Raw genomic sequence first — 19,457 nt, forward strand, 5'->3', positions numbered from 1 at the left:
TGTCTATCCATTTTGGAAAGTCTTCATTTATTGTAGTGATTATTTAAAGCATACACTATGGTATCAAAAAAAGCCATAACATGCAGACAGGAGACTTTTTCAGGAGATTTAGCAGAAGCAAATGTAGATTTACAATTAGCTTTAATATAATACTATTCAAAAGCTGATAGCAGATCTCAAGTTCACTTTTGATGCTTTGAAAGAACATGTATGCACATGGTTTGTTTGGGAGTTTAAGGCAATTTGCATATTAAGATAAAAAACCATTAGATTAATTAGATTTTTATGTTGTGCTCAAAACGTTAGCTGAATTGAAACCATTTACACATAGTTCATCTCAAAGGACTGAGAGTCATAAATAGCAGCTGCTCCTTGATAAAAATACAGTCCTGAGAACAAGCTAATAGCAATGCTTAAGCTATGACATCTTCCATGTCAGAGTATAAGCTATTTTTGCATTAAGGAGCAGTATTGACCAGGTGTTTAACAGGCAAAGGCATTCTAAACATGCAATAGCTCCCAACAGAAGTCTGAAATTACTTCCAGTATCTTGCTTACAATAGTTTATTTGTACACTGCAGAGAGATCAAGAAATCCTGCTATGCATTTGTGATCACTAATATTTCAAACACAACAACCAAGGGATACAACATAAGGACAGGCAGCAAAAGGTGTTTTACAAAAAAAAAAAAAAAAACCCAAACCCTAAACAAGAGTATTTTAGTAATTGGTTAGATTGTTTGCAAGGTAATTGGAACACTCTTCCCCCCATAACCCCTGGGAATAATTCCACACACTATACCTTATCATATGACCAAACAACACTGGAGTGTTTAAGTTCAGTGCAAGAAGAATAATTTCAGGACATTTAATTTCATTCTAAACAAAGGCAAAAGTTTATCTATATAGACATCCAAACGCCAACATATTTGGTACAGTGTAATGAATTACATCCATCTCACCCTCAGAGGTAATGCTCTTGTAGTGCTCACCAGCATCCACAAAAAAAAAGTGTTTGAAACAGTGTAGTATGGTAGACTCAACACTTTAAAAAAATTTATTCAGCTGGAATTGGAACTTCCTAACATTCACAATATAATTTAGAATGCACTTGTTACATGAAGAGCAGATAAAAGGACTTAAAACAGTTTCACATACCAGTTAAGATATTCCACATGCTCCTTCCCCACCTACAATACTGACATCTTGGTTGTGGTTTTTTTTTCCCTAACAAATACTCAGTTCAACTTGTCTACCTGCCTACCTCCCCCATTTCTACAGCAGACATACAGTGACAACAGTGAGAGGATATGGGACACTGTCTTATTCAGTGTTTGGGCCCTACAAAGGAATTAGGCCTAGCTGAGAAATCGAGTTTGACAATGAGCTGAACATGAAGTGCTTCAGCAACTGAGGCAAAGCTGCTCTCAGGAAGAGCTGTATCGTCACAGAGAGGAAAACACCGGTGGCTGAACAGAGGGCACAGGAGGAAGTAGCCTAACCACACCTCCCCAGCAACCCTCAGCTTTACAAAAAGAGTTCAAGAACAAACAAAATTGGTTGTCTGCAAGCTCTGCAGGAATAAATGCCACATTAAGATGACCCACTCGAAATCCTAGATCATTTGTCAACACTTAACAGGGCTTTAGCCATGCACAGTATGCATATATTCTATAGACTGCCTAACACCCCTTCCCTTCCACCCCTTCTTCCTCTTTCCCCTCCCCCCAAAAGAATGAAGTTGATTGATTAGAGAGTTTCACTACTAGTTTCCCCATACATCCCCCTAGTTTTCTTTTCTTTTGAGGGCAGGGAGGGTGTCAAATGCATTGACAACTTTTCTTCAATTACCAAATTTCAAGGGGTATAAAGACATTGGTGCATTTAGGAATTTACATATTTGTAAAAAAACTAGTTATAAAACTGCATTTTTATCACCTAGCACTTTCAAGATTCATTGTTATATTTCACTAATTAATATATTAAATTAAGCCAAGGTTTGAGACTGGAAAAATTCTACCAATCTATTTAAGAACAGAAAAGAATATTTAAAACCAAAAATGAAAAGGTTAGTTATGTTACATTCCAAAATCCACAGCCCATTATATTAAATGCTTTCTTTCTACAGGAATGATGCTCTTTAAAACAGATGATTGCAAATATTTTACTGCTAGACACTCCATTACATTGGATAGTGTGACTGGAACCTGTGGATGGTGAAATCTTGAGGTTTGTCCAAGTTTCAATGTAAGGTGTCCAAGGTCCTCTCCCAGAACCCCGTTTGAAAGTAACAACAAAAAAAAAAAAAAAAAAAGAAATCACAGATCAAGTTCTTATGACTTTTTTCAATCTTTCCTTGGCTTTCTGTTTCTGGGTGATCTATTCACAGTTTCCTCCTCCTGCAAGAAAGTAATTTGTGTAAACATCAACAAAATAAAACGTAAATATACCCTTAAAAACCATTTTGAGAAAATCTATGAAGAATAATCTACTTTCACTTTTACATTAGAATTTAGTTCTTGAAAAGACCTACTGCTGTAAGTACTTTGTGGCAAACAGGCAAATTCCTCATTTTCACAGTGGATGTACACTATTTGTTGGGAGTACTCAACACTCTGCTGCTGGGAGAATCCTTTAACTTCAAGCAACACTCCACCCATTTTTAAGCCAGCCATCGTATCAGTGGGGAGCACTTAAAGTCACATCCTGACTGCACTCAAAGCTGAGTAAGCCTTTTGCCTCAAGAAGACACCTTCCAACAGTCCCACTCCTCTCTCAAAGCAGGCTCTACAGCAGTGCCTTTAGCAGGGTGCCCAACTCTGCTGACATCAGCCACAGCAATTCCTATTCTTCAGGGTGACTAAGTTTTCCAAAGTTCTTGACTGGGAGGGGGGTCACAAGAGCCAGGTTAACCTTTAACACTGTAGTTAAGGCCTATTCTACATAGCCTATGAAAGAAAATGCACAAGCTTCCTTCGAGGATCAAGCACTCTTACCTCTGATGCAGGTTTCCTGTCTTCTTCCTCCTCCTCTTCTTCCTCCTCTTGACTAGCACTTCCTAGATCAGCATCACTTTTCTGCTTCTCTTCTAAGGGGGAAAAAAAAAATATTCTCCTTTCTGACTTATCTTCAGTTCACCATTGGCTTTATTCCACATCTGCCAATCCAGCTGGTTTATTCTATCAAGGAGAACATTGTTCAAGATTATCTAGTTTACCTACCAAGCTTTTCCTCATTTGCATCCTCCTCTTCCTCCTCCTCTTCTTTTTCCCCTTTGTCTTTTTCTTCTTCTTTCTCGTCATCCATCACATCAGGCTGAGGAGCATCAGTCTTTTTGTATTCTGCAGCACTTGGCTGTTTCTGAAAGGCAATATCAAACCCAGGCAATTATTTGTGACATCCAGGCACGTTTTACTGAACCTCCTTTTAAACATGATACTAATTATCAGAGGAAATGCATTACCTTCCCAGAACAGCAGAAAAGGACAACAAGAAATACTGGCAAAGCCACAGTGAGGATGTAGACTACCCAAAGCCAGGGACGCTCTTCAGCAGCTGCCATCATCTGGCCCACAACACCAGGCTGTAAGACCAAAAGAACTGTCAAATTCCATCCCATACAGCAAGTTGTAGCAGCTAAGTTTAAGCTACAGAATTTTCAAACAGGCTTTTTGCAACTTTAAACATTATATTTCAGACCTCAAAAAACCCTCAAGCTAACCTGCACAAGTACTTTTCCCATAGCTTAGAAATTAGGCATTAGGCTAAGCAGTCCAAATATCAGAGCAAAAACTCAGAAGAGAGCAGTGAGTTCTCTTAGTTACTTATAGCAACCATTAACATACTATCATTATGAATTAAGGCTCAAACCTGGATTACCAAAATCCTCAGCCTTGGCACATACAGGTATATATTGACAAAGGCTGTGAGAGAGAGAACAGCAGAGGTGCTTCTACTGTTCCACTCAGCAGCACACAATTAAACCTTCCTCTCTCACCTCTGCAGCACCATCAGCTGCCTTTTTCAGTCCCCATCCATCACTTGCCCAATCATCAGCCACAGCTCTTTCAGTACAGATGATAAAGTTGTCAAAAAAGATGTCAGATGTCATGGACCATAACTCAAGTCCCACAGCACTGAAGGGAGTCATCTTGAAAGGTTCCAAATCTTCAAAAAAATCTGGGTTTGGGATCTTTCTAGGTTTCCATATGCCCTAGAAAAGACAAAAGACTCACTAACTAGAAGACAAATTTTAGTTTTCAGCCCATTATGAATGAAGAGATATAACAATCCATTGCACTCAATTACAACATCTACAGGTACAACTTAGCAGGCTTTGGGAATCAATACAATGAAGTGATGCCTGGTAAGAAAGCACTTTGAATCTGTCCACTTGAAACACAGTACAACCATGACAGCACTTGAATTCTTAATTACATCTGCTTAATCTAAATAATTTTGCTTTTTTTAAGGGAAATGCTGCATTGGCCACCAGCTTAAGCAATGAAAACACCAACCTGATAGTTCACGTTATCAATCATCGGAGGCTTCCATTTGCCTTTGTAGTTTGGATTGTCAATCATTGGGCGCTGCCAGGTACCACAGCCAGGAGCTGTCTCACATTTAGGATTTGCAATCTGAGGTGCCTCCCATTCACCATCCATATCTTCATCCCTGAAAAGGCAAGCTCAGTTTTGAAGTCCACCCCTGAGTAAGGATCAGACAATGTCTGATTTCTGGGAAAAATCAAAATTCCTACCACAAAATGGAGATTCTGAAACTTTAGATAGCATAGGTGTGTAGATAAATATACTGCAGAAGGAAGGAGGTTTTCAAAGTCTGTGAAGCACAGAAGATCAACAAAAGCCAGTCCCTGAGCACAGCGTCCCCCACTGTCTTTTCCAAGAAGCTCTACTTCAAGATGAACATCCCTGCCCTGTTTTGCTTACAGTCACAGAAGAGTTGAAAAATGCAAAGGTGAATGCAAGACATGAGTCCTCAGACCACTGCCTTGTACTTTTGAAGAAAAATAGCCTGAACAGCAACTTTGTCAGTAAGCAACAATGAACTCCAAACGTCAGTACCAGAGTCATGAAATATTTGCTGCCATTTGCAACAGGCAGCAAACTTACCAATCTTCAGGTTTCTCAGCATCAGGGTCTGCTACATATTCTGGCTCATCATCCAGCCAGCCCTCTGGTTTCACAGCGTTTTCATCTGCGATCTTTGCAGGAGCATCCTCATCCCTTGAGAGCAGAGCATTATGTGTTAACATACAAAACACGTAAGAGTTCTTACGCCCAAGGCATGATTCTACAGACTCTGAACAAGCCCACTGCTCTAGACAGCCAGCCACCTTCCCTTCTGTCAGGGTCACCCCATGATTTCAGAAAGGAATTGCCTTGCAATCCCTTACCTACACATGTGCCTCATGGCATATCAAGGTGCCAACTGCAAAGTACAACTAATTTTTTTAAAAACCAGCCTAAAAATGGCATATTACAGCAAATGCCATTCTTAGCAACAGCTGCAAAAACACATCTGTGCTTGATATTGAGTCTATCACTTACAAAGCACAAGTACAAAGCCAGAAAGCCAGGATCAGTTTCTGATTTAGGAAGTCAGGTTTTTCAGTTACCTTATCTACACATTGCACAAACAAGTACAAAGATCCTTCAGTTATACCTTCCGCAGCTCATCTTTTGATCTCATCAAGGATGAAAGCAACAGGTAGCATAGGCATTTCCCTAAAATCTTTGTCTGTGGCCAACACAGGAACAGGAGCACTAAACAGAAATTCCCAGAGCAGGTGGAACCTGTCTGCCTCTGCCTATTGAAGTGCTGTTAAGATGCCTAAACTGACAGTGTACTGATTACAAGGGTGAGACTCAAAACCTTCCATAAGTCACATGAGAAAGACATTTTGATCAGCACCAAATCATCAGGCTAAGGACTCCCCCACAATTCCACCCTTCCAACACCTTACCAGTCATCTGGTTTAACAGCATCTGGGTCTGGGATTTTTGGTCTCTCATCCCAGTCCTCAGGCTTCTGGTCATTTGGGTCCTCAATCTCTCGGGGTGGATTCACAGGAGGAGACATATCATTTAGCAAATTTCCACTGTTGACAACTGTTTGATCGACCAGTATCTCAAAACTATTGTCAGGATTCAAGACTGTAAGGAAAGAAGTTGAAGTAGTCATTGCATGCACGATACAAAGCATGAGTCACAAGGCATCACTCATCTGCACTGTACAACCCAAGCTACCACCTACCCATCAACTGCTATAAAGAACTGTTAAGAACCTTTCTCCTTAAGCCAAAATACAACTAGTGATGATGTACCACAGCTCACCCTGTGAGAAAGCAGACTCCTGGCAGAAGTCCTACTTTATATGTTAAAAGCACAGAGATTTGTAGAGTGATTTAGCAGTTACCACAACAAGTTGACCTTGGCACAGTAAGAATTGCTTTACTAGTAAGAATGTATATATTCATATTCTACTCGAGACTGAGACTTCCTATCACTGACTAACAGGATTTTAACCTCAGTTCTTTATCTACTGCTGTCTCTGTAGCAGGAAAAGCTAGAGATAGTCCTAAAAGTACTTCCTGAAAGATTTTGTCATAGCTAATATACCAAACGCTATTTCAAGAACTCCTGAGTTTGTCTGTTACATGAAAGCAGAAAAAAACCCAAACAAAACCAAAACAAACCATGATGCCTCTACATCTAAAGCTTAGTGTACCCCATGTTACTCAGAGGCAGCATTCAGGCAGCTTATAAATGCTGATAATTATTTCAAATATACTTAGTTCAAGTTACTTACAACTGGCCTAAAATTCAGTTCTCCTTTAAGTATTAAGTTCAAGTCGCATGACCTTTCTTACATGAATCAAGACTTCCTGGAAGGATGAAATAAGCCTTTGTATAGACAATCAGTTTTTGCATTTGAAGCTTTCAAGTGGTTTTTAGTTGTATGGTGCAGTGGCACAAGTATTCATCTGTTCATCTGGCTCACTTTATGAGCTTTTGGTGCAGGAAATGTAGTAGTTATTAATATGTATAGTTAGCAGTCACCATACCTAGAGTATAAAGATGAGTCTTCTTATCAGTAAAATAAGTCTTCAGATCTGCATCTGGACGCTTCGCGTGCTTCTCCTCATATTTGCCAGTCTTTGGGTTTTTGTGCCGGAAGATGAAGTGCAATTTATAGTCCTCTCCACATTTGTCAGGGCCAAACATTATTGTATATGGAGTTTTGTCATGGAACTGATCCTTTTAAAACAATGCAATACTTTAAAAATACAACTTAAGTCACTGTCACAAGAATTCCCAATTCATTAGACATTATTCTACAACTTGGATATCAAGCCCATGAAGTCCCCACATTAAAGCTTATATTCCTCATATAAGCCTCCAGAAAAAAAATAATGTGCTGAGAATTATCCAGCTATTTCATTTTGCACCTTTGGGCTCTACTTTCCACGTGGAAAACACCAGCTATCCAAGTGTTATCCAAAAGATTAGTGCAAGTGATACCCACAATGTTTAAGTATAGCTCTACATTACAATAAAGTATTTTAAAAGCTATCAATTAGACGTATCAGTTACTGGCAATAAAGAAAGACTAGCAAGGCCACTGAGTTTCTTTCACACAAGTGATAAGCAGCACTAAAAGTGAGGCCAAGTTGCATTTAGTCTACACTTGTGAACTGGGGTACTGCCTCAATCTAACTGGATATAATCACCATTGAACTCTGCAAGTCTATTTGTTCTTGCTAATGTTATCTGAAAATTCAATGCACACATGAAACTGATTAGGCAGCCAAGTTGTGTTCTTGGATGTTCATGGTTGGAGTTTCTTAATAGTTTGGAAATTGTATTAATAATACAACTCCAATGAGACTGCAGAAGGAAAGAAGGATGGATAACAAGTCATAAAAGGTACAGCCTATAAAGTCTAGGAAAATGGTTAAAGAAAACCCACAGGCTACAAGAGCCTACACAAGGTTACCCAGCAGTTCAGCTTTGTCTGAGCAGGCTAAACCACTTCAACACAACGAATGAGAGGACAAAAAGCAGTTCTTAGGCCTTAGGAGTTGGCTACTCTCCTAAGCACCTCGTGTTTGGTTCTAGAACCCAGGAAAATCTGAAGTACTGCAGAGTTTGGCAAAGGTGCACAACTGCTCAGCTATTAAGGAACTTCAGAGTTTCCACTCAAGGGGCTGTCACATTTCAGTACTTACCCTCTCCAACTGAAAGCACTGGGAAAATGCTGAGTGCAAAGCACTTGGGCAATCAGGCCCCACTGCCTTCACTAAAAGGGTTTGTTCAGGAAGAAGCAAAGTGAAAAAACTTCAAGTTCTTTCACAGCTAATACTCAAAAGTAGTAGCATTACTCACCAGGTTCAACTCGGGGGTTTTTGAAAGCAATTTCACATAGGCCCCACCACACTCTATTCCATTTTGGAAGTTTACTTCATACCTAATTTTAGTTTTGAATAGAAAAAGGGAGAACATATGTTATCATGAGGAAAAATTATTTATGTAATATACAATTACAATTTTTTCAGTACAAATTAACAGTAACACTGTTTTGTTGTTTGCTTTGAATCACTTACCTAGTGAATATTAAAGATACAGACATACAGATTATATAAAGATATAAAGGCTAAGAAAGTATTCACAAGAGCCTGAGAAACAGTTAAAAAATTGAAGATTTAGAAGACTTATCTTGACAGAAAAGATTAAAGAAATTGAGTGCTGGCCTAGAAGATAATGACCTAGAAGTAGAGAGAAGGAAGAAAAAGCTTTCCAGTATGTAAGACACTTCAACAGGGATTGAGGCAAACCGATTTTTTTCCCCACAACTACTAGGGTAGACAGACAACTCAATGTGCAAGACTACCAAAGCAAAAACAATTGGATTCTAGGAAAAGCCCCTTCAGTGTTATATGCATACAACATTATATTTAGGGATGCCAAGGAGCCTGAAAAAGGCATAACATCTCTGTCAGGAATAAGCTAAGTATGCCTGATCTTCTCACAATGCCAGCAGCTGGAGTGGATGACCACTGGGCTTTATTTTTAGCCTTGTATTTTGAGCCAAAACTAAACAGTGCAAAGCAAAGTGACCAATTCATTATCTTGTGCCAACATGAATTAGTTTATTCTTTGTTTAAAATTGATAACATTGCTAATAATGCACAATTCAACTCTTCTCACTGAATTACGTTTTCCCCCTGACTTGCTTGTCTAACACACATGCAAGTAAATTCTTCTACAACAGTCATGACCAGAGCTATGTAAGGTGCTAATCTTCCACGGCAAAGGAACTAAGACACAGGAAGGAGGAAACAAATGCATCTTTATCCCTCTGTCCACTTCCCCTCAGAAACAAGGGGCAGTTTACTGCATAAGAAAGTGCACTGACCTATTTACAGACCAGCTTTCATTGAAAAGGACATGGACTTCCTCAATTAGCTGTACAAAAGTCAGTTGCCTGACCTTGTTACTACAATTAAATCAAGTGCATTGAAGCCAAAAGACAGGTTACCAAGTCTAGTTTGCAGAGACTTCTTCCTTTTTCAGGCTTCAGAAGGACCCATGGTGTTACTAACTCCTCACTTTGGGAATCTGGGTTACTATTTCACTCTTGCTCAAAACAGTGTAATAATATGTTACAGCAACTTGTGTCATCTAGACCCCCAGTCAACAAAAGCTCAGTTATGGAATTGACCTCAGCCTGCTATCATGTCACCCTGGAAACAACAGAACACTAAATTATTATTTACTTACTGTATAATAAGGGGTTTGGTATCAAACACAAATGGCTTGGAAAGTTTGGATGAAATTGCATGATGCTTGGCTCGGGTTACCATTACAAGCCCTTTGTCTCCTGGAAGCTTAGTTTCCTTCATGTCTTGGACTTCCCATTTACCTGGGGAAGAAATTGACCAAACGCTAATTTATTTTAAGATCTCCAAGTGGCTATTTTGTTTAAATCAGAACTATGTTTTATATTGTTAGCCAGGTATATAAACACCCCTCCCATTTTCTTCACTGAATATAATTTTAGCTGAGAAAGAGAAAAGAAAGTCTTGCACCTCTTTTTCACATATGACAAACAACATCAGAAACATTTATCATCCAAAACCTGGGTTTGACTCACCATCATATTTGGCAATCTCATCATCTGTATCATCCTTCTTGGCTCTGGAAAGGATCCATCTAGAAGACAGATATCCAGTGGTTGGAAAACCATACATTCTCCACACACACACACACACACACACACACACACACACAAAAACCCTGCCCTTAAGATAAGGCAGCCCTTGCTGTCTCAGGACTACACCCCAGTATCTTGATCCCCTGAGGAGTTCTATTCCCAAGCCTGCAAATTTTTCTGTGTTTGCCACTTCCCACCCCAAGGTAGGACCATGGCCCCATGAGCAAGTGCCTTGCTCCCGTAAAAAAACAGAAGTAGCACCTCACCATCCTCACAACACCTGAGGAAAGTAAAAAAGCCACATGTAATGGCCTCACCTCCCCTTTATTACTAGAACTTAAGGAAATACTAATTTAATTCGGCATTTGAACAGCTAGCCTCAAGAAGTCATTACTGTAATCCCAACTGAACAGGGGCCCTTTGATTCAGTTTTGAATAACATGGGCTCTGCAGACAGGGTTTCTCTGCCTTTCACCAAGATTTTACATGATTTGCTGTACTGAATCATCCTTCAGATTATACTCACCCATCCAGAGTTCCTTTATCAAAAGATTCTGCAAAATATACTTCACCAGTTGGGACGGGGGGCCTGTAAGTAACCTATTGGAAAAGAGGGGCATTTATGCACCTTTCAAGACACATTCTCTATTCCACAGAAATATAGGCATGTAAAGCTCACACTCCCTCCTACACTTGAGTACAGCTCACCTGGACATTCTTGAAGCATAAATACAGAAATTACATAAATATTGCTGCTTGTGCCAAGCTGTTGTGCTCTTGTCTGCAACTAAAACTCAAGTATATACCTAGCTGGAAATACTAGCATTAACTCTTGATACTCACATCACAGATTTCAAGGTTAGATCGATCTTGTGGAAGAACATGGGGGACATGAGAGCAGGAACAAAGCAGCCAACCTTAATTCCAAGCCCTACTCCCAGATAACATCTTTAATAACATTACAACATATTAAAGGTTAAGAAAGTAAAGACAGCTTTGATCAGACCCACATTAACTGAAACACAAGCAGTTATTCAACTGTTAAAAGAAGTTCTATGCCAAACCTTTGGAGCTGGAGGAGGACTGCTTGTTTCAGACTTTGACTCTTCTACCTCCTCAATACCATCGTCCAAGTCATCCTCGATATCAACTACATCATCAGCATCATTGTCTTCATCCATATCATGTGCTTGGGCAGCAAGGATCCCAAGGGCTAGCAGGGTCACACACAGTAGCCATTTCAGCTCCATGTTCTGAATAAATAAGACAAGGCAGAGGTCAAGCCAACACTGCAAGCAGAGCAACGCGTTGCTTCTCGGTACAAATCCAACCATCCAAGGCAACAGCTGAAGTGCAAACTTATCTCTCCAACTCTGTTATTTACTGCATCTGTCTGAGACAGCTCTAAAAGCTGGAGAGGAACACAACATAAAGCTAAGTATTTAACACCAAACAGATGTTAATTAAGTGGAGAACCACATATATACATTCTGCAGATCATGCTGCAGAAGTGTCATAATTTTGCTCTTACACTGCCACAGCCCACAAGCAGGACAGCAGACACATACATGACACCACAACACACATGGCTAAAAAAGCCTAAAAAGAAAATCTATTTTGTGCTTATGAAAGACTTTAAATACACTATGCAGGAACTCAAGCTTCCATTCAGTCCAGAAATTGAAATACAATTTCCTAGTTTTTTCAAGCATAATCAGTCCTCATCTCCTGTTCAATATACTTTTTGTCCTTCCAAATGCAGAACTCTGGTGTTTTCAATCATCAAACTCCTTCCCCAGGTTTTATTGTAGAATTACTGCCAACAGTCATTGATACTACTGCCAGACACCTATTAGCAGTTGAAGCTCCTAGAAATTGCCACTTGATTCAATTCCCTTCTTCCAATCTCTAATTTAACAAGATGACCAAAGAGAGTAGCTGTTAACTGAAGCCTTACAGAATTAAAATATCACACTTAAACTAATTCATAACGTGCTCAGCACCTTGTCACACGTAAAATATGATAGACATTGGCAAGCCATAGCTTAAAATATCTTGTAAGTAAAATGGGTTTCAATTTGACTTTCCACCTAGAAAAACAATATCACTGCATCTTTATGTTGGTACAGAAGGCAACACTCCTAGAACACTGCTCAGTTTTATCTGGCCAAAAACCTCACAACAACCTGCGCCTTGCTCACCTTTTCTCCTTTGAATCCCATTCCAAATTTTCCTTCCAAAACCAGAGTTATAACTGAGACTAAATTTTTTTGAAAACAAGTATAAAATAAAGCACCCCCTCCTCCTTCCCTTACACTCCTACCTCACACTGTAGCCTTGCAGGAATTCAAACATAACTCAAGCAGAATTAACAGTGCCTGTAGGGGCTTAAGATCATGATAGGAAACAAACTTTCAACTTTCCAAAGCATGTTTAGGCAACTAAAAGAGTTTACATTCTCAAAGGCTTATCAGCACTATCCAATATTCCAAAACTACGCTGCATACCAGATCTACCATTCTTAGATTATTCTTTAACTTACCTCTAATGACAGAGAGGATGTTTTATAACTACAACAAAATTGTATTTTAAAGACTTGAGCTGAGGTCATGTCCAGTTTGTCACTACAGCAACATGCAATTGTAGCCAGTTTTCCAACAATAGTGATGGCCTTGAGGATTATTGTCCAAATCCATATGCACAGATCTGCCCCCCCCTCAGTTCAGGCAACTGCACTCAAACACCTCTGAGCCAAAAGGACAATCATTCCAGAAGGAATAGCTGACAAAAACTTTCAAGGGCTGTTATATATGAGCACAGCTTGTTTGCTTAATGCACAGTGTACAGCCAAAACTGAAAACAGTTTCAGACCTCTCAACAGCTCATAGCTCTTAATATTAGTGTGAGAGCCACAACACAAAACCAAGGACTGAAAACGGTCAGACATCAGTACCCTTGGAGCTGCAAATTCTTCTTGCACAGATAATGTGTTCTTTGAATAAACTCATGCCCACCAGCATGAAAGCAATAAAGAAATGAGAGCCTGAAACTTCATCTGAAAAAGTGATCTTTAGCTCTTTGGATGTGCCCTGTGTGACTGAAGCAACCGTGGATGAGATGGTACAAAAACACCTTTCACAGAAAGGGTTTCACTTTGTCTTACCTTACCAATAGGGCCCCACAAAATATTTTTTAAATAGAGCTAAATTCAGGAAGATTATACAGTTTTATAACTGCTTTCAAATTATACTATGAAGATAGAACGAGCATGTCATGATTTGGAAAGTGATACAACAAAGTTAATCTTAAAAGTATAGCAAGATTAAAAATGAGCCAATTCTCTCCTCTCCTAAGAGGAAGGAGGAGTTTCTGCACCTGTCCTCCCAACCTTGTGGAAAGGGTATTAATGGTTTAGCATGCAAGTAATCCTTTAAGTAATCTCACCAGTAGCCAACCAGCATGAAAGTTTTGGTGAAAGAATTAAATCATTCCCCACAACTTTCCCGCCAGTACTGACTCCATATGTAATAATTACCTACTTCACAATCCCACCTCAACTACAACCCTTCGGAAATACTTGTCAGCAGCAAATGGACTTTGGTAAATGCTCACACGCAAGTGGCAAAGGCGCGTGGCCTCAGAAATTCTTCTGTCAAAGCATCTCAGTGAAACTGGACAATTCTGCCAGGGACCACACAGCAGGGGCAGAAGTTTGCTGCTGCACGTCCGTGCTCCTGACACAGCCACAGGTATCTACACTGCAGGTCTACACTTACCGTTTAATGCTCTCTGAATTTGAAGCCTTGCTGAACCTCATTTCAAGGGAGAAGTATTTTCTGGTCAAGTTTCACCTCCCAAAAAAAAGGCAAGCTAAAAAAGTCTGAAGAGAAGCTAATCCAGTTTCATATCCTTACTTCTTTACAGTCATTAGCAAGCAGTTGTCACAAGTTTATATCCATGCAGAAAGCTGCTTAGAACACTTCCTACATATTAAATCAGCCTCAAATTCAACATAAGCTACCATTTCATATACCTTGAGTACAGGCTGGTAGCGTCTTCTGCAACTGCCAGTTATCATGCCAAACTCCTTATTCTGTTTAACCTGAAACAATATAAAAAGCTGACTAAATTATAGAAAAAAGGCACTATGTTCTCAGAAGAGCAATTTAAGTGAAGCACACATTTTTGATTTTAAAAAGCTACTTCTATCCATAATGGATGTACAGCTACAGGAGAAAATTTCAAATTCACTTTACTCAATCCTTAGGGACACAACATAAACACAATTATGCCCTAGTAAATTAGGTTATTCCTAAACAGAAGAGGAGGGGAGGGGGAGAGATGCAACTCAGGTTTTATACAAAACAGGCATAAATCAATTTTTCAGTGGAACTTTAAGTTGCTGGCAACTACAGGTGTTCAATTAGTCACCTAAAACCTAGTCTAACCTTCAGACACACACACCTACTCTATTATGATCAGACTTCTCCCTTATACAAGTGTCCAATTTCCAAGTAATTACCATCCTTAGCCATTTTTTACTTTGCCTGCACCTCCCTTTCACGTTTATCTGTACAGTATTTCTGAAGGCTGGTGTATTTCTGATCATGCAATTGCTGAAAGCCATTAACAAAGGAACACTCATAATAGGTGAGAGCTTCTGACGTCTCCATTCTACTTCAGTGCAACCATCACTTTCACCATAACAACGTTTCAAGTCAGAGATAACAACTACAGGTACTTTTTTTTAATAAGGACTTCAGTCACTTACAGACATTGGCACACCACTCAGATCAGAGGGAAAACTACTGTAATCCCAAAGTACTAACAAGGAAGAGAGTTTGAGACTGTCAGTGCTACAGATTACTTGTTCTCTCTCTGCACATACCCATGGCCAGCTTCTATCCCAGAAAACTTCAGAGCTGACATTTAAGCACTGTTCACCTGATCGTCCAAAGGCTGAAACATTTTACCCCAGAATTTGTAAGACCTATAGCAGAGTGCTGGAAGCAGTGTCCTGGAACAGCTGCACCACAGACTTAACTTTTTCACAAAGTAAAATCAAAACCAAATTGGAGTGAGATTCAGAAACAGAATCAGCTTCTTGCCCCAAAAGCAGCACTCCTAACATGTAGGGTTAAGTGATTACTACCTTTGGAGTTCAAGGCCTTCAAGAAAGTCGTGCATCTTCAAAGATTAAGTTTTATTTAGAATTCCCCTTTCTCGGGCGATAAAGGAGAAAGTTCTTCTTTACTATTGGCACAACACTGGAAACACTCATACAACAGACAGTTGTCACTATTCTCCCTAACATACATGTCCCCTGCAAGTGAGTGAAATTGCCCATAGAAAGGATCTTCAAGTCCTTTGCTATCATTCTTCCAGAACATACTGTTTAGTAACTTCCCTGTCAGGTCAAACAGAGCCTGCAAAACCAGTTTAATCATCTCCTTGGTTACTAATCTATTTCAGTGGTTCATCAAGCCAGTTCTTAATACAGCATATTTCAGAATATATATTTGAATGGCTACTGGCTATCTAGTTTATTACTTATCTTTTTTAAAAAATAATTAACAGTCAGACTAAATACACCTTATAAAAATAAGTCACTTACTATGAACTACACCTAGGCAATTTAACTGGAAGAGCATCAATGGTTTCTATTTCAGCAGTACCCGAAGTCTCAGCTGAGTGACTCAAGCAAAGGAACAGGAAAACCCACTAGCAAAGTCCTGTGTTCCAAACACTGGGCTTCAGTGTGGTATTTACAGCAGAAGCACACCAGTGAAAACAAGCACAATGCAGCCTCATTCAAGGCAAGAATTAGGGAAGAAAAATTTAAAGTCAAATGTAAAGACGATTCATCACAACACAAAAAAAAAATTGCAAGGAGACAAGAACAGAAAGGCTGAGACACAGATATCCATCTTCCCTCTCAAATGAGAGTTCTGTGGCTTTTGAGCAAAGGCTTGGTTACCCTACTTGGTAGTGTACTAATTTCTTAAAGTCAGAATTACTGAAGAGCAGAGGAAATCTCTTCTACACCTCACAATCCCTCTGCCTTCCACATCCTGCCTCCTCTGCGGTGCCAGGGTAACTGTTTACACAGCCTCATGATGAACCAGCCGCTGGTTCAAGAAGGCTCGAAGTCCTCCTGCCATGTTATTTTAACCCTGAATCAATATCCCAGGCCAATCCAGCAGCAAAAGCAGAAAGAGTTGTAGCAGTATCAGTGAAAGTAAGTAGCCAAGGATAGAGGAAATAAAGCTGATGGCAGCAGAGTCATCTTAATGCCACAGTTTCAGGTGCAGGCCTGTCACCTGCACCTCCCTGACCTGTCTTTAGGCAGACTTGGGGGATGGACACCATGGTGAAGCTGAACACTGTGTGGCCGAATACTGCAATTTCAAGAACCAGTACAGTGTCTCAGCACCCCTCTAAAGGGGATAGAATAAAATTATGTTCATGTATATACAATAACTCATATAATGCAGACAAACACTTTTTCCCCTGAAATACTGTTTTACAGTTAGACAACTTCCAGCATTGCGAAGATTCTGCCTTTAACATCGCAACTCAATCAATAGCAGACAAGGCTAAAGAAAACCACCTTACTAACAAAAGAAGAGGCAATAACTCTCCATGGTTTGCCCTCCTACCCCCTTTTATTTTTTTCTTAAGTAAGGGGTGGCTAAGATACACTGCTACATGAGAAAGAAGTCTCCTGGAAAGGATTAGCCAAACCTCTCCTGGAGAGCCCCACAAAAAAAGCTGCCTCCTGTTTGGGTTGTAGAGAGTACAAACTAGGCAAGGGATTAGGTGTGAAAAGGGACAGCAACAAAGCTTGCTTTTAATAGGCATTTCAAATATGCCAGTTTCTAAAAATAATGTACAACAGTGCAGATACAGTACAGGAGCAAACAGCAGATACTGTTTGTCAGCACAGATATCCTTCCTGCAGAACTGGAAGTCCTTGGAAGGCAAAGACAGAACTGTAAAGTTTTTTTAGCTCATAAAACAGATAGGCTGCTAGGAAAATTATATTAGGTGGGGGCACATCTGGAGGCACCCCAAGATCTTCCAGACCATCACACCTGGAAACTGACTGATGTTTGCCCTGCTACAGAACTGATTCCAGCAAGAACAGGCTGCTAGCACGTTTACTACCAGAGGCAGAAAACCAAAGGCCTGAAAAAGAAGTAAAAGGCAGGGCTAAGTACAAGTCTCAGTGTATTCTCTGTAAAAGATTTAGTCACTTGCTCAGAAGAAAGTACTGCAGCACACCAAATGAGAGGGTAATCTGATGGAAGTTGCAAACTTTCTTACTATTTTACATTAGATTCCCTTCCTAGGATGGCAGTTGATCCCAAGAAGCCGTTTACATATTATACACAGCTTGTGATGTTGCCTGTAAATTGTATGAGTATCTTCTTCATAACGTTGCTTTTTTTAAAACATTAAAATTTAATACGAAGTTTTACTCAAAGCTTTTCCTAATTTTATTAAGTATTTTGCATAAGCCCATCAAATACAGCCAAATTAACAATAAGGTGGTCTTTGAAGTCAGGTACCTCAGCATGAACCTATATATATATATATATAAATATATATAAAAACCTAAATTTAACCATTATTTTACCTGCATTAGCTCATACATTATTATAGTTCTGCTGTCTCTTTCTGGTATTTTAGCAACAACCAAGACCACAATGTGCAAAACTGTCCCATAAAACCCATGTGTTAAGTATGCTTACTTGGCGACGTTAAGTAAACACACTGCATTTAGAAATACATTACATGCCCAGAGACCAGTTTTCAGACATCTAACATACTCTAAATAAGTTCCAGAAAGAGTTTTCCACAGTGATCTGCAGAGGCTCTGCAGCATTAATTATGTTAGCACTCATCATACTGATGTCTGGACCTTTACCATTACTACATGTCTTTTTCCCTTCACAACCAAATCACCTGCAGCATTTCTCTTCCTGCAGCCTAGAAAGTTCTGAACCACAAACCTGCATGTGTAAGTTCACTCTTCAGAATCAGTACAGGTAAGAAAGCAGTGTGCTGTACGTGCTTTAATTCAAAGGTGTGGGGTTTTTTCTTTTGAAAGCACACAATACAATCCTCAGCCAGAAATGAGAGCCGAGATGTCATTTATACGCTATTTTATAGACACTCAACGCGAACAATATTTGGGGGACAAAAATCAAAGCATGCATTTCAATTCCCTCAAATTCTCAGATCTTCTTGCTGCAGATTCCTCGCCCGCGCTTCACCTGTTGGGCCCCCAGCTCCGCGCCCTGAGCTCCCCCTTTCCAGAGGCTTCTCCTTCCCCTCGCACAGCCCCAACCAGGCCCACGCCACGCTCCGCACCCCCCTCCTGTTCTCCCTTTGCGGGGCTTCATGAGGAACACGTTCAAGATTATTTCCGACACTAGAACACGTAGCCAGATAAAACCTAAACCACGCGCTGCCCACATCTACCTCGGACCCTCGCCTCCCTGCCCGTTCCACCCCGCGGCCCTGGCACCGGCCGCTGCCCAGAGCGGCGCTCCCAGAACTTACCAGAAGAGCCGCCGCTCCCCCCAGGCCGCTCCGAGCCCTGCGAGTGCCGAGCGGGACCCGGCACCGCCGCCGCAGCCCCGCGCCCGCCCCCGGGGGCCTCCCCAGGCCGTCCCTCTCGCCCTGACTCCCGGGGGTCCCCGCCTCCTCCCACCCCCGGGATGGGGCCGGGACCACGCACGGGCCGGCCGCCCACCCGCCAGGGCCCAGCAGCGCCCCGCCGCACACCCTCCGACAGGCCCGGCTCCCCCACTGCCTCACGCCGCGGGCGGGTCCGTTCCCCGCCCCGATGTTGCGGAGCCGCAGCGGAGGGAGCGGACGGACGGACGGACAAACTCACCCTCCACCGCCCCGGCCGCCGCCGCCGCCGGGCTCCCCTCACCTCCGTCACGTGCCCGCGCGCCCGCCGCCACCCGCCTATCTGCCGCGCGCCAGCCCCTCCCCCTGCTCACGGCGCTCAGCCTCTCCCATTGGCGGACGGCGCGGCCGCCCGCCCGCCCAGTCGCCGATCCCGCCTTTTGACTGGCTAGCGCCGCCGCCGCTCAACAGCCGGCCCGCCTCTAAACACGCCCTCAACGGCGCTGCCCTTCGTGGAGCGCTGTCATTGGCTGGCGGGGTTGCAGGAAGTGCCGGCTGATTGGGTGTTACGGGGAGGC

At 41.3% G+C, this 19,457-nt stretch overlaps 1 protein-coding gene across 3 annotated transcripts; it reads right to left on the minus strand.

The window, feature by feature from the left end:
• Positions 1-10: 10 nt before the first annotated feature.
• CANX (calnexin) lies at positions 11-19,208 on the minus strand. 3 transcript variants are annotated; one of them, XM_069029300.1, is made up of 15 exons: positions 19,142-19,208; positions 11,301-11,489; positions 10,763-10,836; positions 10,177-10,235; positions 9,804-9,945; positions 8,409-8,490; positions 7,088-7,280; positions 5,987-6,176; positions 5,133-5,246; positions 4,518-4,674; positions 3,998-4,213; positions 3,464-3,583; positions 3,222-3,360; positions 2,997-3,088; positions 11-2,399 (listed from the first exon to the last, which is right to left on the minus strand). In XM_069029300.1, exons 2-15 carry the CDS (start codon positions 11,484-11,486, stop codon positions 2,346-2,348), a joined length of 1,818 nt encoding a protein of 605 aa, XP_068885401.1. In that variant the 5' UTR covers positions 11,487-11,489; positions 19,142-19,208; the 3' UTR covers positions 11-2,345. The 3 variants fall into 3 exon arrangements, with proteins under 3 accessions (XP_068885401.1, XP_068885402.1, XP_068885400.1); XM_069029301.1 differs by lacking the exon at positions 19,142-19,208 and adding an exon at positions 18,805-18,827; XM_069029299.1 differs by lacking the exon at positions 19,142-19,208 and adding an exon at positions 14,270-14,328.
• Between the last annotated feature and the right edge of the window lie 249 nt (positions 19,209-19,457).

Source organism: Aphelocoma coerulescens, chromosome 13 (genome assembly GCF_041296385.1).
Source record: "Aphelocoma coerulescens isolate FSJ_1873_10779 chromosome 13, UR_Acoe_1.0, whole genome shotgun sequence".
NCBI classification, from domain to species: domain Eukaryota; kingdom Metazoa; phylum Chordata; class Aves; order Passeriformes; family Corvidae; genus Aphelocoma; species Aphelocoma coerulescens.

What these genes read in the sequence shown, in the direction of transcription:
- CANX (XM_069029299.1), bottom strand. Translation starts at nt 14,314, where the DNA reads ATGATAACTGGCAGTTGCAGAAGACGCTACCAGCCTGTACTCAAG. An exon ending in ACCAAACCCCTTATTATACA is followed by an intron (nt 8,491 to 9,803) that starts GTAAGTAAATAA and finishes AACTAAAATTAG; the next exon opens with GTATGAAGTAAACTTCCAAA. An exon ending in AAACCCCCGAGTTGAACCTG is followed by an intron (nt 7,281 to 8,408) that starts GTGAGTAATGCT and finishes TTGTTTTAAAAG; the next exon opens with GATCAGTTCCATGACAAAAC.